The sequence below is a fragment of the Vulpes vulpes genome, chromosome 15 (genome assembly GCF_048418805.1).
Source record: "Vulpes vulpes isolate BD-2025 chromosome 15, VulVul3, whole genome shotgun sequence".
Taxonomy (NCBI): Eukaryota; Metazoa; Chordata; class Mammalia; order Carnivora; family Canidae; genus Vulpes; species Vulpes vulpes.
The window spans coordinates 51401178-51422083 of NC_132794.1; the positions used below are offsets into that span (position 1 = coordinate 51401178).

Sequence of the window (20906 nt, forward strand, 5' to 3'; positions counted from 1 at the left end):
AGCCTGATCAGGAAGGGCAGAGAGAGTAAAGGGGTGGGAGTTCTGGAGAAGGTGAGCTGGCACAAAGCACAACGGAGGTGTGTGTGGCAGGACAGAGCAGGAGCCTACAGCGAGCCAGAATCTTCCTGGCTTGCTCCAGGACCTCTGAACAACAGGAATTGACCACCATGTGCTTACATGGGTCTTCCAGGTAAAGAGATGAAAGCAAGGAGCCGGATGAGCACATCACCTAAACTCTCCGAGCCTGTTTTCTCATCTGCAAAGTGACTGAATACCCTCCAGGTTAAAGATAGGGCAACCCTCTTTGAGGGAATGTCTAAGTTTCAAGTGAGCCTTTCGATTGTCCCTACAGAATTCTTACATGTGTCAGATCATAGATCCTGGATTTCAATAAAATAGCCAGGGCGTTAGAGACTCCCAAATCCCACGACTGACACTGCAGGTTTGGGTTCTGTAAGGAGGCCTTCAGATGTGCTCCCAGGGCAGCGGAAGTCTGTACCAGCCCACGGGGAGCCCCGTGGGAGCAGGAGCGCGGGCCTGGAGTGGGCTGACAGCAGCTCCGACCCGTAGCCCAGCGGGCATTGGCGGGGGCGGGGGGCGGGGGGCGGGGTTCTGGCTGTGGGCGCGGGCTGGGGCGTCGCTGGGCCGGCTGGAGCCCGGCGCCCGCGCCCCGCGGCTAGCGCACGGCCAGCAGGGGGCACACGCGAGCCGCCCGCCAGGCTCGGCCGGGAGCCCGAAGCCCCGGGCGGAGGGGAGATCCGGGCCCAGACCTGCCGGTTGCGAGTCTCCAGGGGCCGGACTCACGGTCGGGGAATGGGGGGGCGCGGCAGGCTCCGCGGCTTCCGCGTGGCAGGGCCGCCCGCCCGCTCGCCCGCGCGCTGCCTCTTTGTCTCTCCGCGCCCCCCCGCGAGGGCTGTGGGCAGGAAGTTGCACGCGCTCCCGGGAGGCGCGAGGGGAGGGGGCGCGGGGGGGGCGCGGGGCCCGGGCGGGGATGTTTTGACGTCTCGTCAAAGGAAGGAACCTGATGCTTCGAGAGTGCTTTTCACAGCCGGCTCGTGTCTGCGCCCGAGCTGATTTATAAACAGAACCTGCGCTCGCTCGGCCGCCCCCTTCCCCGACGGCCCGGGGCGGCGCTGCAGGCGCGGACGCGGCTGTGCCTGGCAGGACCGGGTTTATTTACTGCATCTGGCCGGGAGCCGGCGCGGCCCGGGACTGCGCTAGTTCCCTCGGCCCGAGCCCTCCCCTCCGTCTCCCCACCCCCGATGCCACCTCCATCCCGGGGCTCTGCCTCCCCCGAGCCCGCCGGCGGTGTAGGGGGAGGCGGAGGGATGGCCAGGGCGCCCCGCACTGACCCAGGGGGAAGGGGCCGGTGGAGAAGGGGTCGCCACTGGGCGCCCGCGGCGGGAAAGGCGACGAGCCGCGGAGCTAAAACTCCTCGGGAGACCAGCGGCTCCCGCAGGGGCCGTCCCCTCTCCGGGATTCCGCCCCCGGCCCCACACAACCTTTTACTCCAAGGCCCCAGCAGGCCGTCCCCGTTAGAATAAATTAAGGAATCTCCAGCTTCCACTCGATCTCTCGGGAGAGGGGAAGGGCCACAGCCCCCGCCAGGGGATGGGCGCAGGGCCGGGTCCAGGATTCGTCACGGTGCCCGTGCCCCACACCTACAGAGTCCGAATGGCCACAGGGTAGAGCAGGGACATGTGCTCGGCCCCCTTAATGGGCAGCTTGCGGCTGGCGTAGTGGTGCACGATTTCAGGGACGCTGCTGAAGGGGGGGCTGTTCTGGCCCAGCACGTACTTGTGTTCCTTGGTCCGGGACAGCTTCATGTGCATGAAGCCCTGACTGCTCCTGGGAAGAGGAGAGGACACCCTGGTGAGTAGGGGCCCCCTCCAGCCCCCTCCCCACCTCCACCCCTGCAGCAAGCGTGGTTGTTCCTAGCCAGCTGTGTGGGGAGGTGACTAGGGAAGGTGGAGGTCAGTCCAGAAAACATGGAGGAGGCAGAGGGGATTTCTGTGAGTAGGTAACGGTAGGCACTGGCTGTGTGGTGAGGGCACTGGGTGTGCCACAGATGTGTGTGTGTGTGTGTACAGGGTGTGTGCAAGTGGAAACTCTAGCAACCAACCACTCTCCCTGCCCCAAACCCTGGGACCCAGACACCAGTGCCCTCCAGCCTGTATGGCCAGGGCTGGTTTACCCTCCTCATCTCTGAGCTGTGGGGGAGGACACCTGGTGACTCACGTGGAGACACAAGCATCCTTGGCAAGACCGTGTGTGGATAGATGTGATACCCAAGTGAATCTCGGTTGAGGTTCTCTCTTGCAGAAACCAGGGGAGGGCGGGAGCTGCTCTGGAAGTCCCTCCCAAATCAGGGAAGGCTCAACTGCCTTGTCTTGGGGATATCCCCTTACCCTCCTGCTAACTGGGCCTTGGGCCAAGCCCCCAGCTCCTCTATCCCTTCAGCCTGCAATGACATCATTGGTGAGGCTGTAACTCCATTCCCTCCCTCAGAGAGGAAATGATCCGCTGCCTCTCCCATCTCCCTGACACAATCCAGGAAATCGACATTAGTGCCTGGCCCTGCCCACAAGACAAGGACCCTGCCGCTCAGAGCTCTGGCCAGCTCCCAGCTGTCTGGACACCCTCTTAGAGAGAAAGCATGGGGGTGGGGCCCCAGCAAGAACAGCATCTGCCCCAGCTACCACAGGCAAGGAGGACACAGTGCTTGGGGGGCCCTGAAGCCTGCATACTTGTCTCTCCTGGCAAGAGCCTACTTGGAGACAAGTGCAGGGCTCAGAAACCAGTATGGGAGCTAGGGCCAGTGAGGGGCAAGCCTCATTTCTTCCCTCCCCTGCCTGGGTATCAAGAGGCCTCTGACTGGACCCACTTCCCTAGGCCCATAGGTAAGTGAGTGGGGGAGAGTGGGTGACTGAAGAGAAGAAACGGATGGCAGGAAAAAACAGGCCCTTATCACCCACCCTTCCAATCCCCTCCCCTGCCCCAGGATACAGTGCCCTAAAGCCTGCTGGGGGCCCCAAGCTGTGTGTTTGGGGGGGTGGCAGGCATCCTTCTTCTGTACGGCTGAGGCTGACAGTGACCACACAGGCCCTGGGCAAAGGAGCTAAGGGCTGGAGGAAAATGAACAGTTCCTGGGGGTGGCAGAGAGGGAAGGCAGTGAGAAGTCCCTCTCCCATTTACCCTATGGGCCCCAGCCCAAGTTGTGGGCAGCAGTTTGGGCCTTGCTTCCCTCACTCTCTCACAGTTTGGAGATACCCCCATACCCACAGTCCACTTGGGATAATCACCTCTCCCAAAAACTGCATTATATCTTCTCCCTGAGGGAGAGATCTGGCCAAAAGAGGAACAGTGTGGCAACAAGCCTCCTTCTGGATAACTGACCTCTTGGGACAAAGTCCCAAGCAGAGTCCTTGCCCAACCCTTAGGAGCCTGGGTGGGACTAGCTGGGCCGCAGGGCCAGAGCTAACATGGCTTTTGGAGGAAGCTGTTTAATTACCAGTGAAAGCCCTTGCATTACAGAGAGCAGAGAAACCATAATTGTATTTCAGAGAAGCCATTTATATGCAAACGAGGCTCTGGCAGACAGACGCCAGTGGGGCCAGATCTGCCAGGGCTGTAGTAGCATCCAGGTCTGCCTCCCCGCTTACTCCCCAGGCTAAGGCTAAGCCCTGCCCTGCTCCCTTCGGGGAGTCAGACCCTTGCCTTGGACTGTCCAGACTTGATGAGAGGTGGAGCTATGCAATGAAATAGTGTAGTTCTTGTGGTCACACTGAGCCGGGTCCAAATCCTGCCTTTGGCACTTTATTACCTGGTAGCCCTGAGTAAGTCACATACCTCTTTGTATTTATTTCTGTCTACAAAAAAGAGATTCATCTTGCAGGTTGGTAGTTGGTTTGGAGAGGGTATATACGCTGCTCGGCACATAAATGCTCTATGAATCTTAACTATTAAAGCAATACACATTCCTAGTGTTATATCAAATTTTTGACATGGACTTTTCCTAATGCTCCTTTTATGATTTTATGATAATTTGCAGAGTATGAGAGCTACGAGAAACCTAAGAAGTACCCATCAATGCATTTTGTGAAGGAAGAAACCAAGGCCCAGAGAGGTTACATGATTTGCCTAGGGTCACTTGGCTGGTTTTATTGAGCCCAAGAATAAAATTTAGGTTGACTGGCATTGTCCCATGATCTTTTAGTTGAAGTTGAGTAATCATCCTCAAATGTAGCTGTTTAATAGTCCCAAACTTCTGTATATTGCATTTGTTTGAAGTGGGGGTATACCTGTATTCTAATGCCCCTCGGAAAGGCCGTAGGAGGTGGTAAGACGTCCCAGTAGCGATGAGGGGTTGTGAATGGACGTACCATTCTGACAGGCTGCCATGTGGGGTGGAGGGGCAGAACTCCCAGGTACCAAGGGGAGGACTGGCCATTCTGCCGGAATGGCCTAGGAAATCAGTGCTGGTCTGTATATATCTGCTACCTAGGACGAAGGCTGATGGGAAGGGAGTGCCCTGCCTCCCACTCCTCTTCCTGGATCCCTTAAAACTTGGTTAACAGCCACTAGCACCCAGACCTCCTGCCCACTTCTTCCAAGTGAACAATAGCTTTGTGTCCATTACTCCACCCCCTCCCAGGACCCCCAGCCTCCCCTCAGGCAAAGTTCCTATCTCCTCGCCTGTGTTTCAGGAACATCTTGTACTGCCATTAGTAAAGATGACGGTGATAGTTTACTTGGCACTTAACATGGTGTTAAGTGCCTCCCATGTATTACTTCACTATAAGGTAGTGCAGAGAGCAGAGAAACCATAATTGGTTTCCTTCCCTATAAGGTAGATATTATTATTCCCTCATTTTATAAATAAGAAAAATGAGGCCCAGAGAAGTTAAGGAGTCCCCAGGCTACATAGCTAGTAAGTGACAGAAACTTTCTGAGCTGGACACTGTAGCTTGACTGTTTCCTCTAATGGACTCTAGGCTCCTTGAGATCAGGAGCTGAGCCTCAAACCACTCCAGATCCCCAGGGCCTGGCCCAGAATCAGCAAATGTGCATGTAGGGGATGGAGTTCTCCCCAGCTTGGCTGGGCATGGGGAGAATGTTGGAGTCTCCTCCTGTCCTGCTTGTTTTCTTCCCAAGGATTCTCCTTGGCGCCATCCTGACAAGCAAATCCTGCCTAACACGGGTAGTTGGCCCACCCCTACTCACTTGAGGGACAGGGAGAAATCATTCTTGCTGGTCTCACTGTTGCGCACCAGGTAGCTGGCCTCTTTGCACAGCCGGAGCAGGTTCTCGGCATCTGTTCGACTGATGGCCCCGTGGTACCAGCTGAGGACAAGAGAGAGGAAGGGGGGCATCTCTGCTGGGTCCCTCGCTGTCCAGGCCCACCCATTCTGGGTGTCCCCTGCAGGCAAGCCAGTGGCGGGAGGGGAAGGGAGGGGAAAGAGTCCCCAGCTGGACACAGACACTCACACCTGGTTTTCCAGAGGCAGTGCTGGGTCTGTCCACTCCCCCAAGGGGCTGCTGGGCTCCATGCCTAGGGGCTTGGCTGACTTGGGGTTCCCTGCAGAGAGTCGGGGAGGTAGCCGCCCCTTCTCCTCCCGGCCGGGTGACAGGCAGCTCTTCTCAGATCCTTCAAACTGGGCTGTGGGGAATATACTGGTCATAGACTCTGAAGACCCCAGAGATAGAGCCCTATAGAATAACCAGTGTTCCACCCCCATTTTCTGCCAAAAGGGGTTCAAAGGAATGTTCTGGAAGGGTGGGACATGCTCCTGGGCTTGACTGGTTCTGGGGACAGAGTCCTGGGTCCACTCCCTGGTTGGGGGTGGGGCTCAGCCCTTCTGTGCCATACTGTGCCTACCAGTCCCTACACTGTGGGAAGAGAGGGGACAGGAGCAACATGAGAAACCACTTAAACTTCTCCCTGTGGAGCAGCTGCCTGCCTTCCCCTATTCTATTCCCCCTCCGGGTGGCTTCACCGCTGATAATATTGTTTCTTTCTCCTCCTCAGAGTTCATTACCGTTCTCCATATCACCCTGCCAAGCCATTCTGTAGAAATGACTTATTGATTTGAGAACAATTATCCGATTCCCCTTGGTGCCATCCTGACAGGCTAATCCTGCCCAAAGCCACCAGCCCCCCCCCGCCCCTCCCCCCCACCCCCAAGGTCGCTGCCCACAGGCTCCCTGCCCCCACCCGGAGGAACCCAGCTGAGGCAGCTCTGCCCTCCTGGCCCAGGGCAGGCCTGACCACTGGGCCAGCACGAGGCAGGGAGGGAGCTAAGGGGCCACATGGGTGCAAGTGCACATGGACAGGCAATAGAGACCCTCCTCCATCCTGTATTTACAAAATACCACCCCCCACCCCACCCCCGCCTCGCTCAGGCATAAATGTACAAACAGTGTTCACAAGCCCTTGGCTGCCCATTCTGTACAAAACTGAACGAAGATTAAGTGTTCAGTGCTTCCTTTCTCCTTATTTGGGCTTTTTCTCTCCTTCTAGTACTTTCAGGCCCTTATCTGTCTCTCAGTCACCAGATGTAAGGATTAGACCCTTCCCTTACTCCCAGGAGTCAGACACCTGTGCTATCATCATCCCCACCCCAAGAGTCATTTGCATTAAAGTCGTATGCAAAGAAGTGAATTTAAAACAGTGGATTTTTGTGGGAGACCTCTTCCTCACACCTTTGGGAGGAAGGAGGGATGTGTACTTTGTGCCCTTTCTCTTCCTCCAGGATGAGGGAGATTTTTCCCAGGTTCTCCAAACCCTGCCCCACTTCTCCTCCAACCCAAGCCCACAGGGCCTGAGGGGTGAGGGGACCTGTGACCCTGGCCAGAAGCTCCCACAGGACCCACCGCTGCTGTCCTCCAGGCTGGGCTCAGGGAGGGGTGAGGCTGGACCGGAGATGTCCCTGTCCCCATCAGGCAGGGAGGGGCTGCTGTCCAGCTGTCCCACGGGTGGAGGCCAAGGTAGGTCTTTGATGACCTTAATGTCAACTGGAGCCAGTAGCAGCAGGGAGAAGAGACACAGACAGGGACAGAGACAGAGAGAGAGAGAGAGACAGAGAGAGGCAGAGGTTGAGACACCAAAACCCAGAGCCAGGACACAGGATAGCCTAGAAAGGAGGAGGGTCAGAGTAGAGGCAAGGGTGGTTTCTTAGGGGGAACAGGACCATCAGGGGGCTGGACGGAGCCACGGTGATCACACCAGGCTAGCTTAGTCCAAGGGTGGGAGGCACAGATAGCAAATAGGATGCAGTCTTGCCCTGCCAGCCGTGTGGGTCCCCTTCATTTAAACCTTCACAAGCCTCCAGGGCCCAGAGGGACCAGGAAGGAGGAAAGGAGGAACAACAAGCTGCCCTCACCTCCCAGCACCACACCCAGGTTCTCATGGCCTTCTGGCACCCTCGGACTTGCTGTTCTTCCTCCTTTTCCCCATGGCCTGGGAAGTCATGGGCAGCAAGACTGAGACAGCCCAGTTCCAGGCTGTCAGGAAGTCTCTGATGTGGGGGCAGATATTTTATTGAAATTTACCCCCCACAACCCTCAATCCTGAGCCTTGACAATTAAGAGAAGGATGCCACTGGCGGCTCCAGGACTGCTAACGAGGTTTCCTAATGACGAGCATAGATTTTCCCATTAAGCAATCCAAACAGTATTGATTCTCCAAGGAGACTTCTGGAAATAAACGGTCCATCCTCAATGGTGCACGCGTTACAGGAAACAAATTAGAAACCTGTGGTTATCCAGTCTGGCCGCCAGGGTGGGGAGGACAGGGCAGAGAGCTGAGTCCAGCTCCAGGATGAGCCCCTTGCCCAAGGAGGGATGAGGGGAGCATGGAAGTGGGGATGGAGTTGAATGACATTTAAATCCTTTATGTTCTCACTCAATCAAGTCCAGGAACTAAAGCACTCTCCAGGCTCTCCAGGCTGTAGCACCACCCACTCAGGCCACCAACACACACCTCTGCAGGGCGGACTCCAGGCTTGGGATAGGCGCTGGGGTGCTTGGTACAGGAGAAACCTACCCTTCATTCAGCAAAGGGGGGATTTCTCATAGCTTCCCTCTCCCCACCAGTTCCTGCTCCTCAGAAATCCCCCTGAGGCACAGGCGCCACCGGTCTGGCACAGCCTGCTACTGGGAGACGTAGCTCCCTAATTCAGGGCTGGGATCTCTAAAGGTTACACACAGCTGTTTTCATTGTCTGGAGAGTTAAATGCCTTCCTCTTTTGTTAAGTGTGAGTATTCAACATATATCACAAGTTTTATCATTTTGTTTGGAATTTCTTTATTTAAAATATATCCAATCTCCCAAAAGGTGGAAGTGGCCTAAGCCTCTTGGTGTCTGAGGGATGCCCCTTCCCTGACCCTGCACACAGTGCTGCACTCACACTGCCCAATTCACCAATCTCTGTGATGCACTCAACTATACCTCCCTGGAGCCCAGTACCTGGGCCTCCCACGGCCCCTGGGGTCCACTCCTTCCACTCCCCTGGGCCTGGAGTGCTGTTCAGAGGCCCCAGCAGACCCACCCTCTCCAACCAGGGCTTACCTGCAAAGGCTTTGGAAATCCGCTCCTTCTTCCACTCCCAGGGCTGGTCATACTCCTCCGGGGGCCTCTCATCATCCTCTGGCAGCCGGGACTCCCGAGGCCAGGGGGTCCCCTCACCTTCTGGGGTGGTCCCCTCCTCCTCTGGCTCATAGGGCGTGTCATACAGAGGCAGGGGCTGAGCTGCTGTCTCCTTGGAGCTCCGGATCTCTGCCAGGGCAAGGCAGGAGGGGAGGTGTAAGAGCAGCCCTGGCTGCCTGGCTCAGCTACTCGGGCAACACCCTCCCTCAGGAACCCACCAAGTCTGCTTCAGAGATGCCACTGGCTTCAGAGGCCCAGTGGCCACACATCCGGGATACCTTGCCCTCAAAACACCTCTGGAGTTCCAAAACAATGGGATCCAATGGAGGCAGGGGCAGAGAAGCACCAGTGTGAAAGATAGAAAAAAAGATTCTTAGATGGCCAGCAAGGGCTAGGGAAATGAGGCTTACACATTTTGGAAATTGAGGCAGGGTTTCTCCTAATCCACCTCCTCTTGGCTACACAGGTCCAATTTTTCCCTTGCAACCCAAGTAATACACTTGACAATCAGAAAATCCTTTATTGATCAGACACCGCTGATCACTCCCTCTTTGAAACTGTCCCCTCTGATAAGTCATTTTTGTGGTCCTCCTCTCTGATTGCCCCTGTTTGGTCTCCTTCCCTGGACCCTCTTTTGGTCTCATTTGCCCTCATTCCTTGCCCAGTCTCATGGCACCCTATACACTTCCAGTTGCCATCAAGATTTTCACTTTTATGTTTCAAACTTGCCACTTTCCCCAGAAATTCTTCTAGTCTGCTCTGTGATTCTCTTTTTGGGATCATGCACCCCTGTGGAAATCTAATAAAAGCTACGGAGCTACTCCCCCGGAAAATGTGCAAAATTTCACCTACAATTACTGGGGCTTCGTGGGTCCCCTTGGGGTAACACCCATCTAATCTACATAGAGTAGCCACCCTCCCCACTTTCTTCCTTTCTGTCTCCTACACTGCTCTCCCTCAGTCCTGGCCCTCCTTCATCCTCTAAATCCCATCTGTTCGGCACCAGTACCTGATGACTCTTACCCTCATCTCTCCACATCTAGATTACTGTGAGGGTGACCTCCACTCTATCAGCTCACGTTTCCATGAGCCCCATGGAATAACACTCTTGGCCATGCTCTGCCTCCTTGCCCCTCTCCCAAGAAAGGAGAGCAGCTTATCTGATCACCAGTGGATGCTTGCTCCCTTTCTCAGCTCTGCCTTCTGGTTCTTTCTCCTCCTGCCCCCCGTGAAGGGGCCTATAACTGTCCTGCATGGCCCAAGGCTGAGTGGGCAAGTTTGCTTCTGGGAAATATTAAGAAGCCCATCACGGAGAGATAGCTAAGTAATGTTCCCTAATCTACTTTATCAGTAATAAAGCTGACATTCTTATCTTCATCTGTTTCCTTAATCTTATTTCTCAATGATCTCCAAGCTCAGAAGGGGAAGAAAGCAGTGTTAATTATTGCTCCTTAAAGTCTCAACAGTGTCCACCAATGCTAACTCATCTTTCTGAGGCCCAGTTCTTCTAGTCTGTTTTGTACACTGAAGCCTCAGTAATCCCCTTAAAATGTATTTGCTCTGTTTCTGCCTTGCTTAAGAATCCATATTGGTTTCCTTCTTTTGGAGCAAGTTCAAATGCCCCATTCCAGCCTTCACTGCCCCTTTTTGGCCTCTCTCAACTTGGCTCCCCAATATGGCCAACTCTAAAACTATCTGCCCCTGAACAAACCTTCCTTTCATCCTGCCTTGGGGCCTTGGCTTGACTCACCCCTTTCCTCCTCTCTGATCACCCACATTCGTGCTCTTTCCCTGGATCCTCTCCTGACCTCTGCTCTGCTCCCCAGGACCAGGTCTTATTCATTGCTCTCTGCCCCTGCTCCTTGACAGGCTTGACCAGCATAACGTGCATTGCATCTGCTTCTCCAGACATGTGTTTCCAATTGCCATAAAGATGTCTCACGTTGACATCACATCATCTCAAACTCCCCACCTTCTCTAAAGCTAGTGATTCTCTTTTTGGGTTCCATGACCTCTGGCCCATACCACTATCTTGCCCTTCCTGACCCTTGGTTGTGTGGCTTTCTCTACCGCCTCATGTCTTAGGCACCACAAGTCACTGCTCCTTTTCTAAAATGACTCTCTTGGGGCACCTAGGTGGCTCAGTTGGTTAAGTGTCTGCCTTCAGCTCAGGTCATGATCTTGGTCTTGGTCTTGGGATCAAGCTCCACATCCCTGCTGAGCAGGGAGCCTGCTTCTTCCTCTCTCTCTGCTGCTCCCCCTGCTTGTGTGCTCTCTCTCTCTGTCAAATAAATAAAAATCTTTAAAAAAAACCTCTTGAAGGCAAGGGCCAAGGACCCCAGGTGGTCCATGGTAGACCCATGGTCTCCAAGGATCTAATAAAGGGATCATGGAATCAGCCTTTGTCTTGTGGGTCCCAGAACCTGTTGTACAAATACGTAGGCTTCAGGAAGCAGTCCCCACCCCTGACTCTACCACGCACCAGCCATCATCTTTTGGGCTTCATAGGGCTCCATGTAGCCATCATTTTCAGGCACCTTCTCGGGGGCTCCTGAAGCTCCTGCTGGGCCTTCACCAGTCTCCTGAACATCAAACGGGTCCGCATAGTCTTCAAGGATTGCCAACTGTGGAAAGACAGTGAGGAGAGCAGGCTTCAGACATCTGAGAGACAGCTCTGCTTCTCCCTAGATGCTCTGTCCATGGGAGTGAGTCCTGGGCAGAATGTCCTACATCCAGAGCCCGAGGTATCCAAGAGCAGGCTCTGAGCTTGGATAGGGACGAGCTCTGGCTCTTCCTTTGCAGGGCTCCCCTTCAAGGCTGTCAACAGAATGATAGATTTTTCTTTTCTGCTACTTTTGTGCCTCTGGGGCACCCCCCCCCCCTTAGGTTAAATGGCCCGGATTAAGCTCTGGGCCTTACGGCCTGCCTCAGTCAGAGTCCAGACAGGGCAACAGAGGTTATTTGACACCAGGTGGTTCAACAGAGGGAATTAATTCAGAGAGGTGTTGGAGAAGTTCAAAGAACAAGTGAGGAATAGCAGAAAACAGATTAACTTGATCTATGCCTACAAGTTCATTCCCAGATGCTGAACAAAGAAAAATTTGCTGACCATCAAGAAAAGAGCTAAATACTCACTTTATGGCACAGTTCTACTGGTTTATCCTCAGAACATTCATCACAACATCGTGAGTAGTATTATCCTCATTTTAAGGGAATGGAGGCTCAGGACAGGTAGGGAACAACATGCCCAAGACTATTCTGTATAAGTGGAGGAACCTGATTGGAACCTGTGCCCTTTGTGTGAAATTATGCTGCCAACCTGCCACCAGTGGGCATCTTGGCCATCCAGGGAGAAGAGGCCACCTTAGGACAGCCCTGAGGAGAGCCAGGATTTGAGCTCTGCTGAAAGCCCCTGGCTCCTGATGATAGGAACAGAAAAGGTGGTGCCCTGGCCTCATATCCTACACTGCCCCTTTCTCCCTCACAGGTGGTTCATGACTGAATAGTACGCCACACATCCTGAGGAGGAGCTCAAAGTACTCAGGGCGGGGTGCAGCTGAGGACAATAGAGCCTTTCTCCAAGCAGGGCATTGGCTCCTTGAAGGGGGGAGGCTGAGGTGGAGACACAACCCAGCCCGCCCAGGGCTGCCAGCACCTCAGGGGAAGCACGGCACACTGAGTTGACAGGCATTGACAAGAGGTGGCTCTGGGGCCTGCGGCATGAGGAGGGGCCACTCCTACATCTCCTCTGTGCTTGGTGTGGGCTTTGGGTCTGGGCCAGATCAGGACTGTGGGAGCCAGTTGAGCAGGGAGGCTATGGGGGTGACTACCTGCCCTGGGTCAGTGGATCTGGGACCCCTAGCAAAGCAGAAATGGAGAAAGGAAACTGCCTACCACAGAAACCCCTCCTGCATGTTTCTTGGGGCCCCCTGTGAGCCCCTCTAGAGGTCTCTGAAGCACATCCCAACATCTCCTACCATCTCCCCCTTCCATTCTTCAGCTCCCACCATTCCATCTTTTCTCACCCAAGCCCCCCAGCTCCTTCACCTCCCTCAAATCTCTACCTGCTTCTGAGAAGACCACCATCTTAGGTCATACCATCCCCACCTTTGGATCATCCCCTAGCCTAGAGTTCTTTGTCCTTTCTGACTCTCCAGCTCTAATAAGCACCTGGCTCACAGTAGGTACTAGAAAAATGTCTCTACTAGACCACTGCCTATTTCCCCTTGGAGCCCTCCCCCCTAGTCCTCCTTTCTCTAGAAATCCACTCCTACCCCAAGCTGCTTCCTCTCAGGCCAAGTAGCACCCACAGCCCCAGCCACCTGACCAAGGGGGCTCTGGAGTTGGGAGCTGGCCCCCAGCCTCACACTCCTAAGTGGCAGATACTTAACAGTAACCAAATCCACAGACATGCTATCCTTAAATGGTGTAATGCCCACAAAAAAAAAAAAAAAAAAAAAAAAGCCCAAAGTTAAAGGGATTTAAAGATCCACTTTCCTCTTCGGTTTCTCCCTACCAGCCTTGGATCACTCTGTTACCTGAAAGTTCTGTTTGTTTCTTACCAACAAGCTTTTCCCTCTGCCTGGATTAGATTATTCTCTTTCTTCAGAAAGCCTTTCCATCCTCCCCCAAGCAATGGTTAGGTGCCTTTGTGCTGAGCTATTATTACATTGTGTCATAAATATTTGTTTCATCATCTGTCTTCCTATAGACCGTGAGCTTCCTGAGGGTAGGAACCATGTTTACTGCTAAATTCCCAGTGCCTAAAAGTGCTCAGTAAATACTTGTTAAATTAGTTCACATAAAACAGGAAGAATGGACAAAGGAAACTTTTCCTTGTTTATTCGGAAGAAAAAGGCATAACAAATTCAGTGGGGAGATGGGGGGAGAGCACTGAGTCCCCGGAAGCTGCGCAGTGAGAAGCACCTGGCCCAAGCCCCAGGGTCCTCAACTCTACAGACACCCGCCCCTTCCTGCCCAGCCATTCCCTCACCAAACTAGTGCCATTCCCACTGGAGTCTTGGGCTGGGCTTGAGCCATGACCCCTCCCCAGCCGAGCACGGGCTTCCCAAGTACCAGCCCACAGTGCCTGTGGGCACCCAGGTGGCAGCTCTGTGGGCAGGTCAATGGCTCCTCTGTTCCATCCCTGACTCCACACCCTGCTCCAGGAAACCCTAGCCCCCCGCCCTGGGCAGGTCACCCAGAGGAGCCACCCACAGGGCTGGGAGTCAGGAGCAGAAGCAGAAACACCTGCTGGGAAGGTTGGCAAGATGGGCACCCACCCCGGGCCCATAGGATCCCTGTTAGAGGCCAGGCCTGGCTTCCCAGTGGCCTACAGGTCATGTGAGGAGACAAAACTGCTTGGTGAGAGAAAACTGCCTCTGCAGGCTTCTGATACCTTTGCTCTATCATGATTTATTGTTCATGAGACCTTTACCTGACTGCTGTACTCACCGTTGTATACCACATCCATCACAGGGTCTGGCACAAGGTAGGTGCTCAGTGCACATTTACTGGATGCTCAAAAGGCCTCCCTCTCCTCAGACTCTATCTTTTGGAGTGACACGGACTCTCAGATCCCCAACTCCAACCACTCTGACAAACCAGTAGCAGCTGCAGGAGCAGGCTGTCAGGAGAATGGGGGGATTTGAATGGGGATCAAAGCCTCCAGTTCAAGGGCAGAAGGGAAGAACTGGCAGGGAAGGCACCCAAAACCAGGGCTAATATTTAGGCAAACCCTCTGTCTGGTTGACAGAATGCTGTCGAAATGCTGAAATACTTCCAAACTAGTAGGCAAGTAGCTGCTGCTCAGAGGCCCCCTTGTCCCCAGGCCTCCTGCCAACCAGATCCCCTTCCTCTTGCCATCCGGCAGGCTCCAGACCTGGCTCTTGTGCCTGTTCCAAATGGGCAGTGTCCCTCCCAGAGCAGCTGTCCTGCTTTGACTCTCTCTTTTGCCTAAGCCTCTCCCGCAATAGCTGGCAGGCCCACCATCTAGTGCGACCTTCCACACCAGATGCAGCTGGCCCCTGCAGTCCTGGTCCTGGGGCCAGGAACTCCTGGGGTCCAAGGGGAGCTAGCTAGGAGCACATGCCACAGGCTTTGGGCTCTGCAAGGTCCCCAAAGTCTACCACCACCCCTTTCCTCCATGTCTTCAGTTGACATTTAATGTTTGGAAGCCTCTGGTTTTTCACCTGTAGAATAGGGATGGTATTAATACCTACCTCGTAGGATTGGGAAGAAGACCGTGTATGGGGCAGCCCGGGTGGCTCAGAGGTTTAAACGCCGCCTTCAGCCCAGGGCATGATCCTGGAGACCCGGGATCAAGTCCCACATCAGGCTCCCTGCATAGAGCCTGCTTCTCCCTCTGCCTGTGTCTCTGCCCCCCCCTCTCTCTGTGTGTCTCTCGTGAATAAATAAATAAAATCATAAAAAAAAAAAGACTATGAATGTAAAAGTCCTGAGTTCAGAGGCTGGAATGGAGTCAGTGCTCAAAAATGTTAGTCCTGATGATGATCTCTCCTATTCAGACACTAAAGTCCGAGTTTCGGTGCTCAGCAGGGTACACAGATTGCAGCAGTGGGGACAAGATTGGGACCCAGGTCTCTTGACTCTCAGTGCCTTGCTGCAGACTTTCCAGAGAATTTGGGAAATGTGGCATCTTTTCTACTCGTAGATTTAAAATACATTTTAGCATGTTAAAGGCTCTGAGAACTCATGTAGCAAAGAGAGCTGTCTAATTTTGTTTAACTCGGCATTTCTCCAAAGTATTTAACCGTGAAATCCTTTTTCCGCTGAAAGTCTGTCAGTTTTGGAAATGGTATACTATTTGCTTTTCCAAAAGATCAAACTTTTGCACCCTCTGTTCCCACTTATTGGAATGCCCTTCCCAATTTTATCTGCCATGGAAACTTCTTCACACGAGACACATTTGTTATCTTTTTCTAATTACAAAGAAATGTCATGCTTGTAAAACATTCAAACATCACAGACACACAATGGCTACTGACCGGCCTCTTAAGGTGTGTCTATGGCCACTTCAGAACTGGATGGCAAGTGCTGGCCTTCGGGTTCAGGAAATGGTGAACTCAGCACGGAAAGCACTCTCCATTCCTCCTCCGAGTCTCCTCCCCCTCATTCATCAGCAAATGCTCAGTGAACACTAGTTGTCCCCTGTCTGTAGGACTCCCCTAAGGTGCAGTGGTCCCAGAGCATGGTGCTGGCAGGCGGTCTGCAGTCAGGCTGCCTAGCTGTGAATCTCAGCTCCCCTACTTACTAGCTGTGAAACCATGCAAACGTGACTCAACGTTTCCGTGCTTCAGTCTCCCTATATATAACTGGGGGATAATAACAGAACTTTCCTCTTGGGGTCGTTGCCAGAAGCAACTGGTCTAAAGCATATCAGCTGCTTCCAAATGGTACCAGGCACAAGGCAGGTCCTAGATAACTATCTGCCATTATATCATTAAAGACAAAAAGACTAAATTTCTGAGTCCTCCAGGAGCTCACAGTGACAGCCACAAAGCCAGCTCCAAAAGAGCGAGGCACCTTGAGGTGCCAGGAAGCCAGTGGCTGCACCCCAGGCTGTGGAAGAACCGCAGGCCCATTGCATGTGGGGGACTGGGCTCTGCCTCCACTCTTGCCTAACATCACACTGGTCCTGTGGGGAGGCCCAGCTGGAGGGGGCAGCAGCTACCCTCCAGAGCCCCCCAGGACCCAGCCAGCTGCACCCACCCATGATCCAAGGGGCCCTAGCTGTTGCCAGCTCCCAACAGGTGGAGTGCCAGCACTGACCGAGGTGTCACTGAGTCACTGGCCAAACCAACAAGCTGCAGATGTCTTCCCAAAGGAGTGAGCACTGGAAGAGTGTACAGGCCTGCCATAAAATCCCCTGGTAGTTGCAGGCCTCAGTAGTACCTTCCCACCCCTGGCCAAGCACCAGTGGCAGCAAAGATGGCCAGCCAGGGCCCCAAAGGGTTAAGAGATCTAACCAGTCCACAAAGGTCCCTTCATTAGGACCCTTCTCTTTTCCTCCCTCTGCCTCCATTAAAGGACATGTGCAAGATAAACAGATCAGAACTCCAGACTCTGTGGAAGTCATAAGAAGGAAAATTCAAGCAAGAACAAACAAACTCAAAAAAGGCAAGGACCCAAACCAAAACAGGCAAGTCTTCTAGGGTGGTAAGTCCCTTTCAGTGTCCAGGCCAGTGTCATTTAATGATAAGGAAATCCTCAGTAAACACTGGCACAGGTGTGATCCTGTGATCTTACAGCAGCAGCCCCTACCCACCCTCCTAACTCCAGGGCAGTTATGTCTTGCTGGACTTCAGACACCCTCGGTGTCTCCTTCCCTTTTCTCTTTCTACCAGTCTTTTCACTTGCCTCCAAATTTGGACTTGGAGGATCCAACTCCGTGTGGACACCATGTATGATGTGTACCTATTTATAAAAGTTCTTAAAACACTGGGCCCTATGAAACCCTCTAAGAATCTGGGAGCTGGGAGCCTTTTCCCGGAAAAATGCTCATGCACCCAAATATTTGTACACGATCTGGAGGTTCATGAACCCCAACAGCCTCTCCATGAGCTAAAAATAAGAGCCCTAGTTTCAATTCATACAGGGTGCTTGTCTTATTGTTCACAGCATCTCTTTTTCTCTGTTTCTCTCTCTCTCTCTCTCTCTCTCTCTCTCTCTCTCTCTCACACACACACACACACACACACAAATGCGCGCATATCTTGGCAGGATAGAAGCAAAGGACACACTGTGCAGATGGTCACAGACAGCTCAAAGCTTCATCCAATCAGGGTCCCTTTCCCATCCCCATCCCCCTTTCCTAATTAGACCAGGTTTTTCCTGTTGCAGGTCTGAGAAAAGGGAGCAAAGCAAGGAAGGCCCTAACCCCTCTGCCCAAGTATGGCTTGGAGGCCAGACAGGGCCCAGCACCATGAGGGAGTTCTTCCTGTGGCCAGATGGTGAGGCCCTGCCTGCCTGGTTCAGGGTGCGGTTCCTGCTGCTCCCACACCTGCCTTGCCAGGCCTGCCCAGATGGCCACCCTTACCCCTGTGCCAAATGCAGTGGTGGGTTTAAGGGAGGGCCTGTAGCCAGAGCCTTGCAGGGGGAGACACCAATGGTCCTAAGCTCCCTGGGCCTCTCAGGGCCCTGTCTAAATCCCCAATCTCTCCTGCCCCCCACAGTCACTCTCCACAGGGCTCATTTCCCCTCAATCTTCTCATTACAGAAGTATTTCCACCCATTTCATCAAACCTCATGACCCAGGCCCTCTCACAGGGCTCTGACCCACCCGGCACCAGCCACTGGGCTCCAGGAGAAGAAGGAAAATGAGGCAGCTCATCTCACCTCAGGAAGTAACCCAAAGCAACAAGCCAAGAAGACCTGCGTGGCTAAGAGGAGAGGAACAGAGAGAATCGGGACAAAACATGTCACAGAACAGAAACTCCAGCTCAACAGGCTGGCTCACCATTCAGAGACAGCAACTCAGTGTGAGTGCTGCAGGCATGTGCCATCACTTGGGTTTAGAATAAGGGGCTCAGATACCTGACCTGGACTCTTCCTAAGGGAAGATTCTGGGATCCCCTGAACTCTGCTCTTAAATGAGTGGAGCTACCCTCTCCCAGTGATGGGAAGCTCCAGGTCAGGGCCCGCAGAGACAATGTCCCTGCCCCTGAGCCAGTTTGGATGGCATCCTGGATCCTTCTCATCACACCCACTAAAGAAACCACAGATTGTGTGGTTCCTGGGAGATCCTGCTGGATTTCATTCCTGTCCCTGCAGCTGACAAAGGAGTCAGACACCTCTTGGCCCCTAAGGTCTGAACAGCCCACAGATCACAGTACCAACCCAGCTTGAGGCATGGATGCCCTCAGTGAGAAGAGGCTATGGGTCAACCACAGTTGTGTGGACACAGCCCCTTCCTTGGGGCGGGGGGGGTCTCTGTGGGGAAATGTACAAAGGGGAGCTGTTGTTAAGGGAGTCTCTGACCTTCAGGTCACCCTAGCAATGGACAGTCACCATTCAATGGACGTATTTCATTCACCCCTTCTTTATGCCGAGCATGTCAGGCACTTGGGAAATACAGACATGAGGAGGACAACAGTCCTTTTTCCTAGAGGAGCTCATGACTTGGGAGCAAGCCTGTTAGGCCATTCCAAGACTGCAGAAAGGAATGCCAGGGATAGCTCAGGCCCATGTGCCAATGGGCAGTGGTCAGGGAGAGGGAAACTAACTGGCCAATAGTAAGAACAAGGCTTAATGCTCCCTCTGCCTCACTGCCACTACCACCATCACATCACCCAACAGTGGGGGACAATTAGGAAGGAGAGGAGCTAAAGGACATGTGATGATAGCACAGTCTCCTTCTGCAGGCTAAGGATCCTGGCCCAGGAGGGGCAGCCATGCCCCATGGCAGGAACTAGGGAAAAAATAATTCACATTCCTGAGGCTTCTGCTCTGACCCTGACACATCTCTCTCATCCAGGAAATAGGGCAGAACAGCGCTCTCTCCACTGAAAACCTCAACCCTGGAGCCAATGGATTCAGACAGGAACTTTGCTCTCCAATCAAATAAAACTGTGTTCTCTGCTGAGGAAAGGGATTAAGCCTCAGAGCTGAGCTTCCAGGGATGTGTGAGGGGACAGCAGAGCCAGGACAGCCCACAGAGTCACTGTCATGGAATTTAGGGCTAGAGGGACCTGGATGGAGATGGCTTTCAGCTATCAAGGAGGGAGGCTGAAGTGGGCTTGAGCAAGGGATGGCTTCTCCACCAGAAGCCTCGGAGGCACAGTGAATGTTCTCCAGAACAGTGAATGCCCAAGTCTCCTTTTATCCCACACCTGCAGGTCTCCCAAAGGCTCTAGCCTCCCTCAGAATGGACCTGGGAAAGGAGAGGCCAAAAGAAGAGAAGTGGGCTCAGTAGCTCAGCCCTTTCTGGGCAACAGGTTCTAAACACTGACTGCCCCCACACCTGGGGGGACAAGGGAAGTAAGTAGTGCTGTGGGCCTGCCTGGACCTCAGCGGTCAGTATCCTTGGTGAAGAGCTACAGAGCTACACACTGCCTGTCCTGGCTTCCTGAGAACAACAGTCCACCTGGCTCCAGTACCCCTGGGTAAGGCAAAGGCCAGCTCCTGCTGTATCCACAGGGAGAAACCCCAGTCCTCACCTCCTTCCTGGGGCTCCAGCACCTGCAAGGATGCTTGGGCTCCCTGAGGAGGAGGAACCGAGCTTTGTGCTGCCTCCGCTCTGGGGCGAGGGTGGGGGGAGGGGGAGGGGGTCAGAGATCAAAGGGCAGGGAGCTGCTGCTCCCGGAGGGCAGAAAGGCCACCAACTGGCGTGGGGTGGGGGTGCTCAAATACCGTTAGAGAAAAGCACGCTGATTAGGCCCCGGGACGAGGCGGAGGGCTGAGACGAAGAGAGCAAAGCCCGCGAGGAAGAGGGTCACTAGTCCTGGGGCGGTAACACGGACAGAAGCAGAGTTTGGGGCGCACGTCCGAGATTAGTCGGTCGAGAATTTGAACAAAGGTGAATGAAGGCTCCGAGCCTCCGGGTCAAGGATTAAGATCTTGTCCTCCAGGAACCGTAACACGGAGGGGCCCAGGCCCGGCCCCGGCCAGGCCACCTTTGTCCCTCCTGAAAGCCCCAGACCTCGTACCTCCTCTCCCCCGGCCACCCCCGCCCGGCGCAGCACTCACCCTGTCGCTGCCGGCCGGGGGTCCGGAGATCCGCTCCTCGGGAGGGGGCGCTGGAGGGCCAGGGGTCTCAACCCGTATAAGGCGGTGGGGAGGCGAGCCGTGGCGCGGGGGCGGCGTGGGGCCGGGGGTGGCGGGGGTGGCCGGGGCAGCAGCGGAGCCGGACGGCCCCCCAGAGTAGGGGTCTTCGAAGTCGCGCTCCCTCTGCAGCCGGTAGGCGGCCAGGATGTCCGGGGGTGGTGCAGGGGGCGCGGCCGGGGAGGGTGCGGGGGGGCGGTAGTCCGGCTCCGGGGGCGCCGGCTTGCCCCCACCTCCGCCGCCGCCCCCCCCGCGGAAGCCCAGATGCTCCCGGAGCCACTTGGCGACCCCACCGCTGCCGCCCCCGCCTGGGCCGGCTCCCGCTCCCCCGGCGCCCCGGCGCGACCCCCCCGGGCCGCTCCCCGCGCTCCCCTGCGCCCGCTGCCCCGGGCCGGAGCCCGCCGGAGGAGCTCCGCTCAGTAACATGGGGCCAGCCGGACTGAGCGAGGGGAGCTCGGTGGCCGGCGGGGGGCGGGGC

At 54.6% G+C, this 20906-nt stretch overlaps 1 protein-coding gene across 2 annotated transcripts; it reads right to left on the minus strand.

The window, feature by feature from the left end:
* Positions 1 to 1292: 1292 nt before the first annotated feature.
* Positions 1293 to 20878, minus strand: SHF (Src homology 2 domain containing F). 2 transcript variants are annotated; one of them, XM_025998371.2, is made up of 7 exons: positions 20354 to 20876; positions 11130 to 11271; positions 8570 to 8776; positions 6874 to 7014; positions 5488 to 5659; positions 5224 to 5343; positions 1293 to 1848 (listed from the first exon to the last, which is right to left on the minus strand). In XM_025998371.2, exons 1-7 carry the CDS (start codon positions 20852 to 20854, stop codon positions 1662 to 1664), a joined length of 1470 nt encoding a protein of 489 aa, XP_025854156.2. In that variant the 5' UTR covers positions 20855 to 20876; the 3' UTR covers positions 1293 to 1661. The 2 variants fall into 2 exon arrangements, with proteins under 2 accessions (XP_025854156.2, XP_072594517.1); XM_072738416.1 differs by lacking the exon at positions 6874 to 7014 and having other exon boundaries at positions 20354 to 20878.
* Between the last annotated feature and the right edge of the window lie 28 nt (positions 20879 to 20906).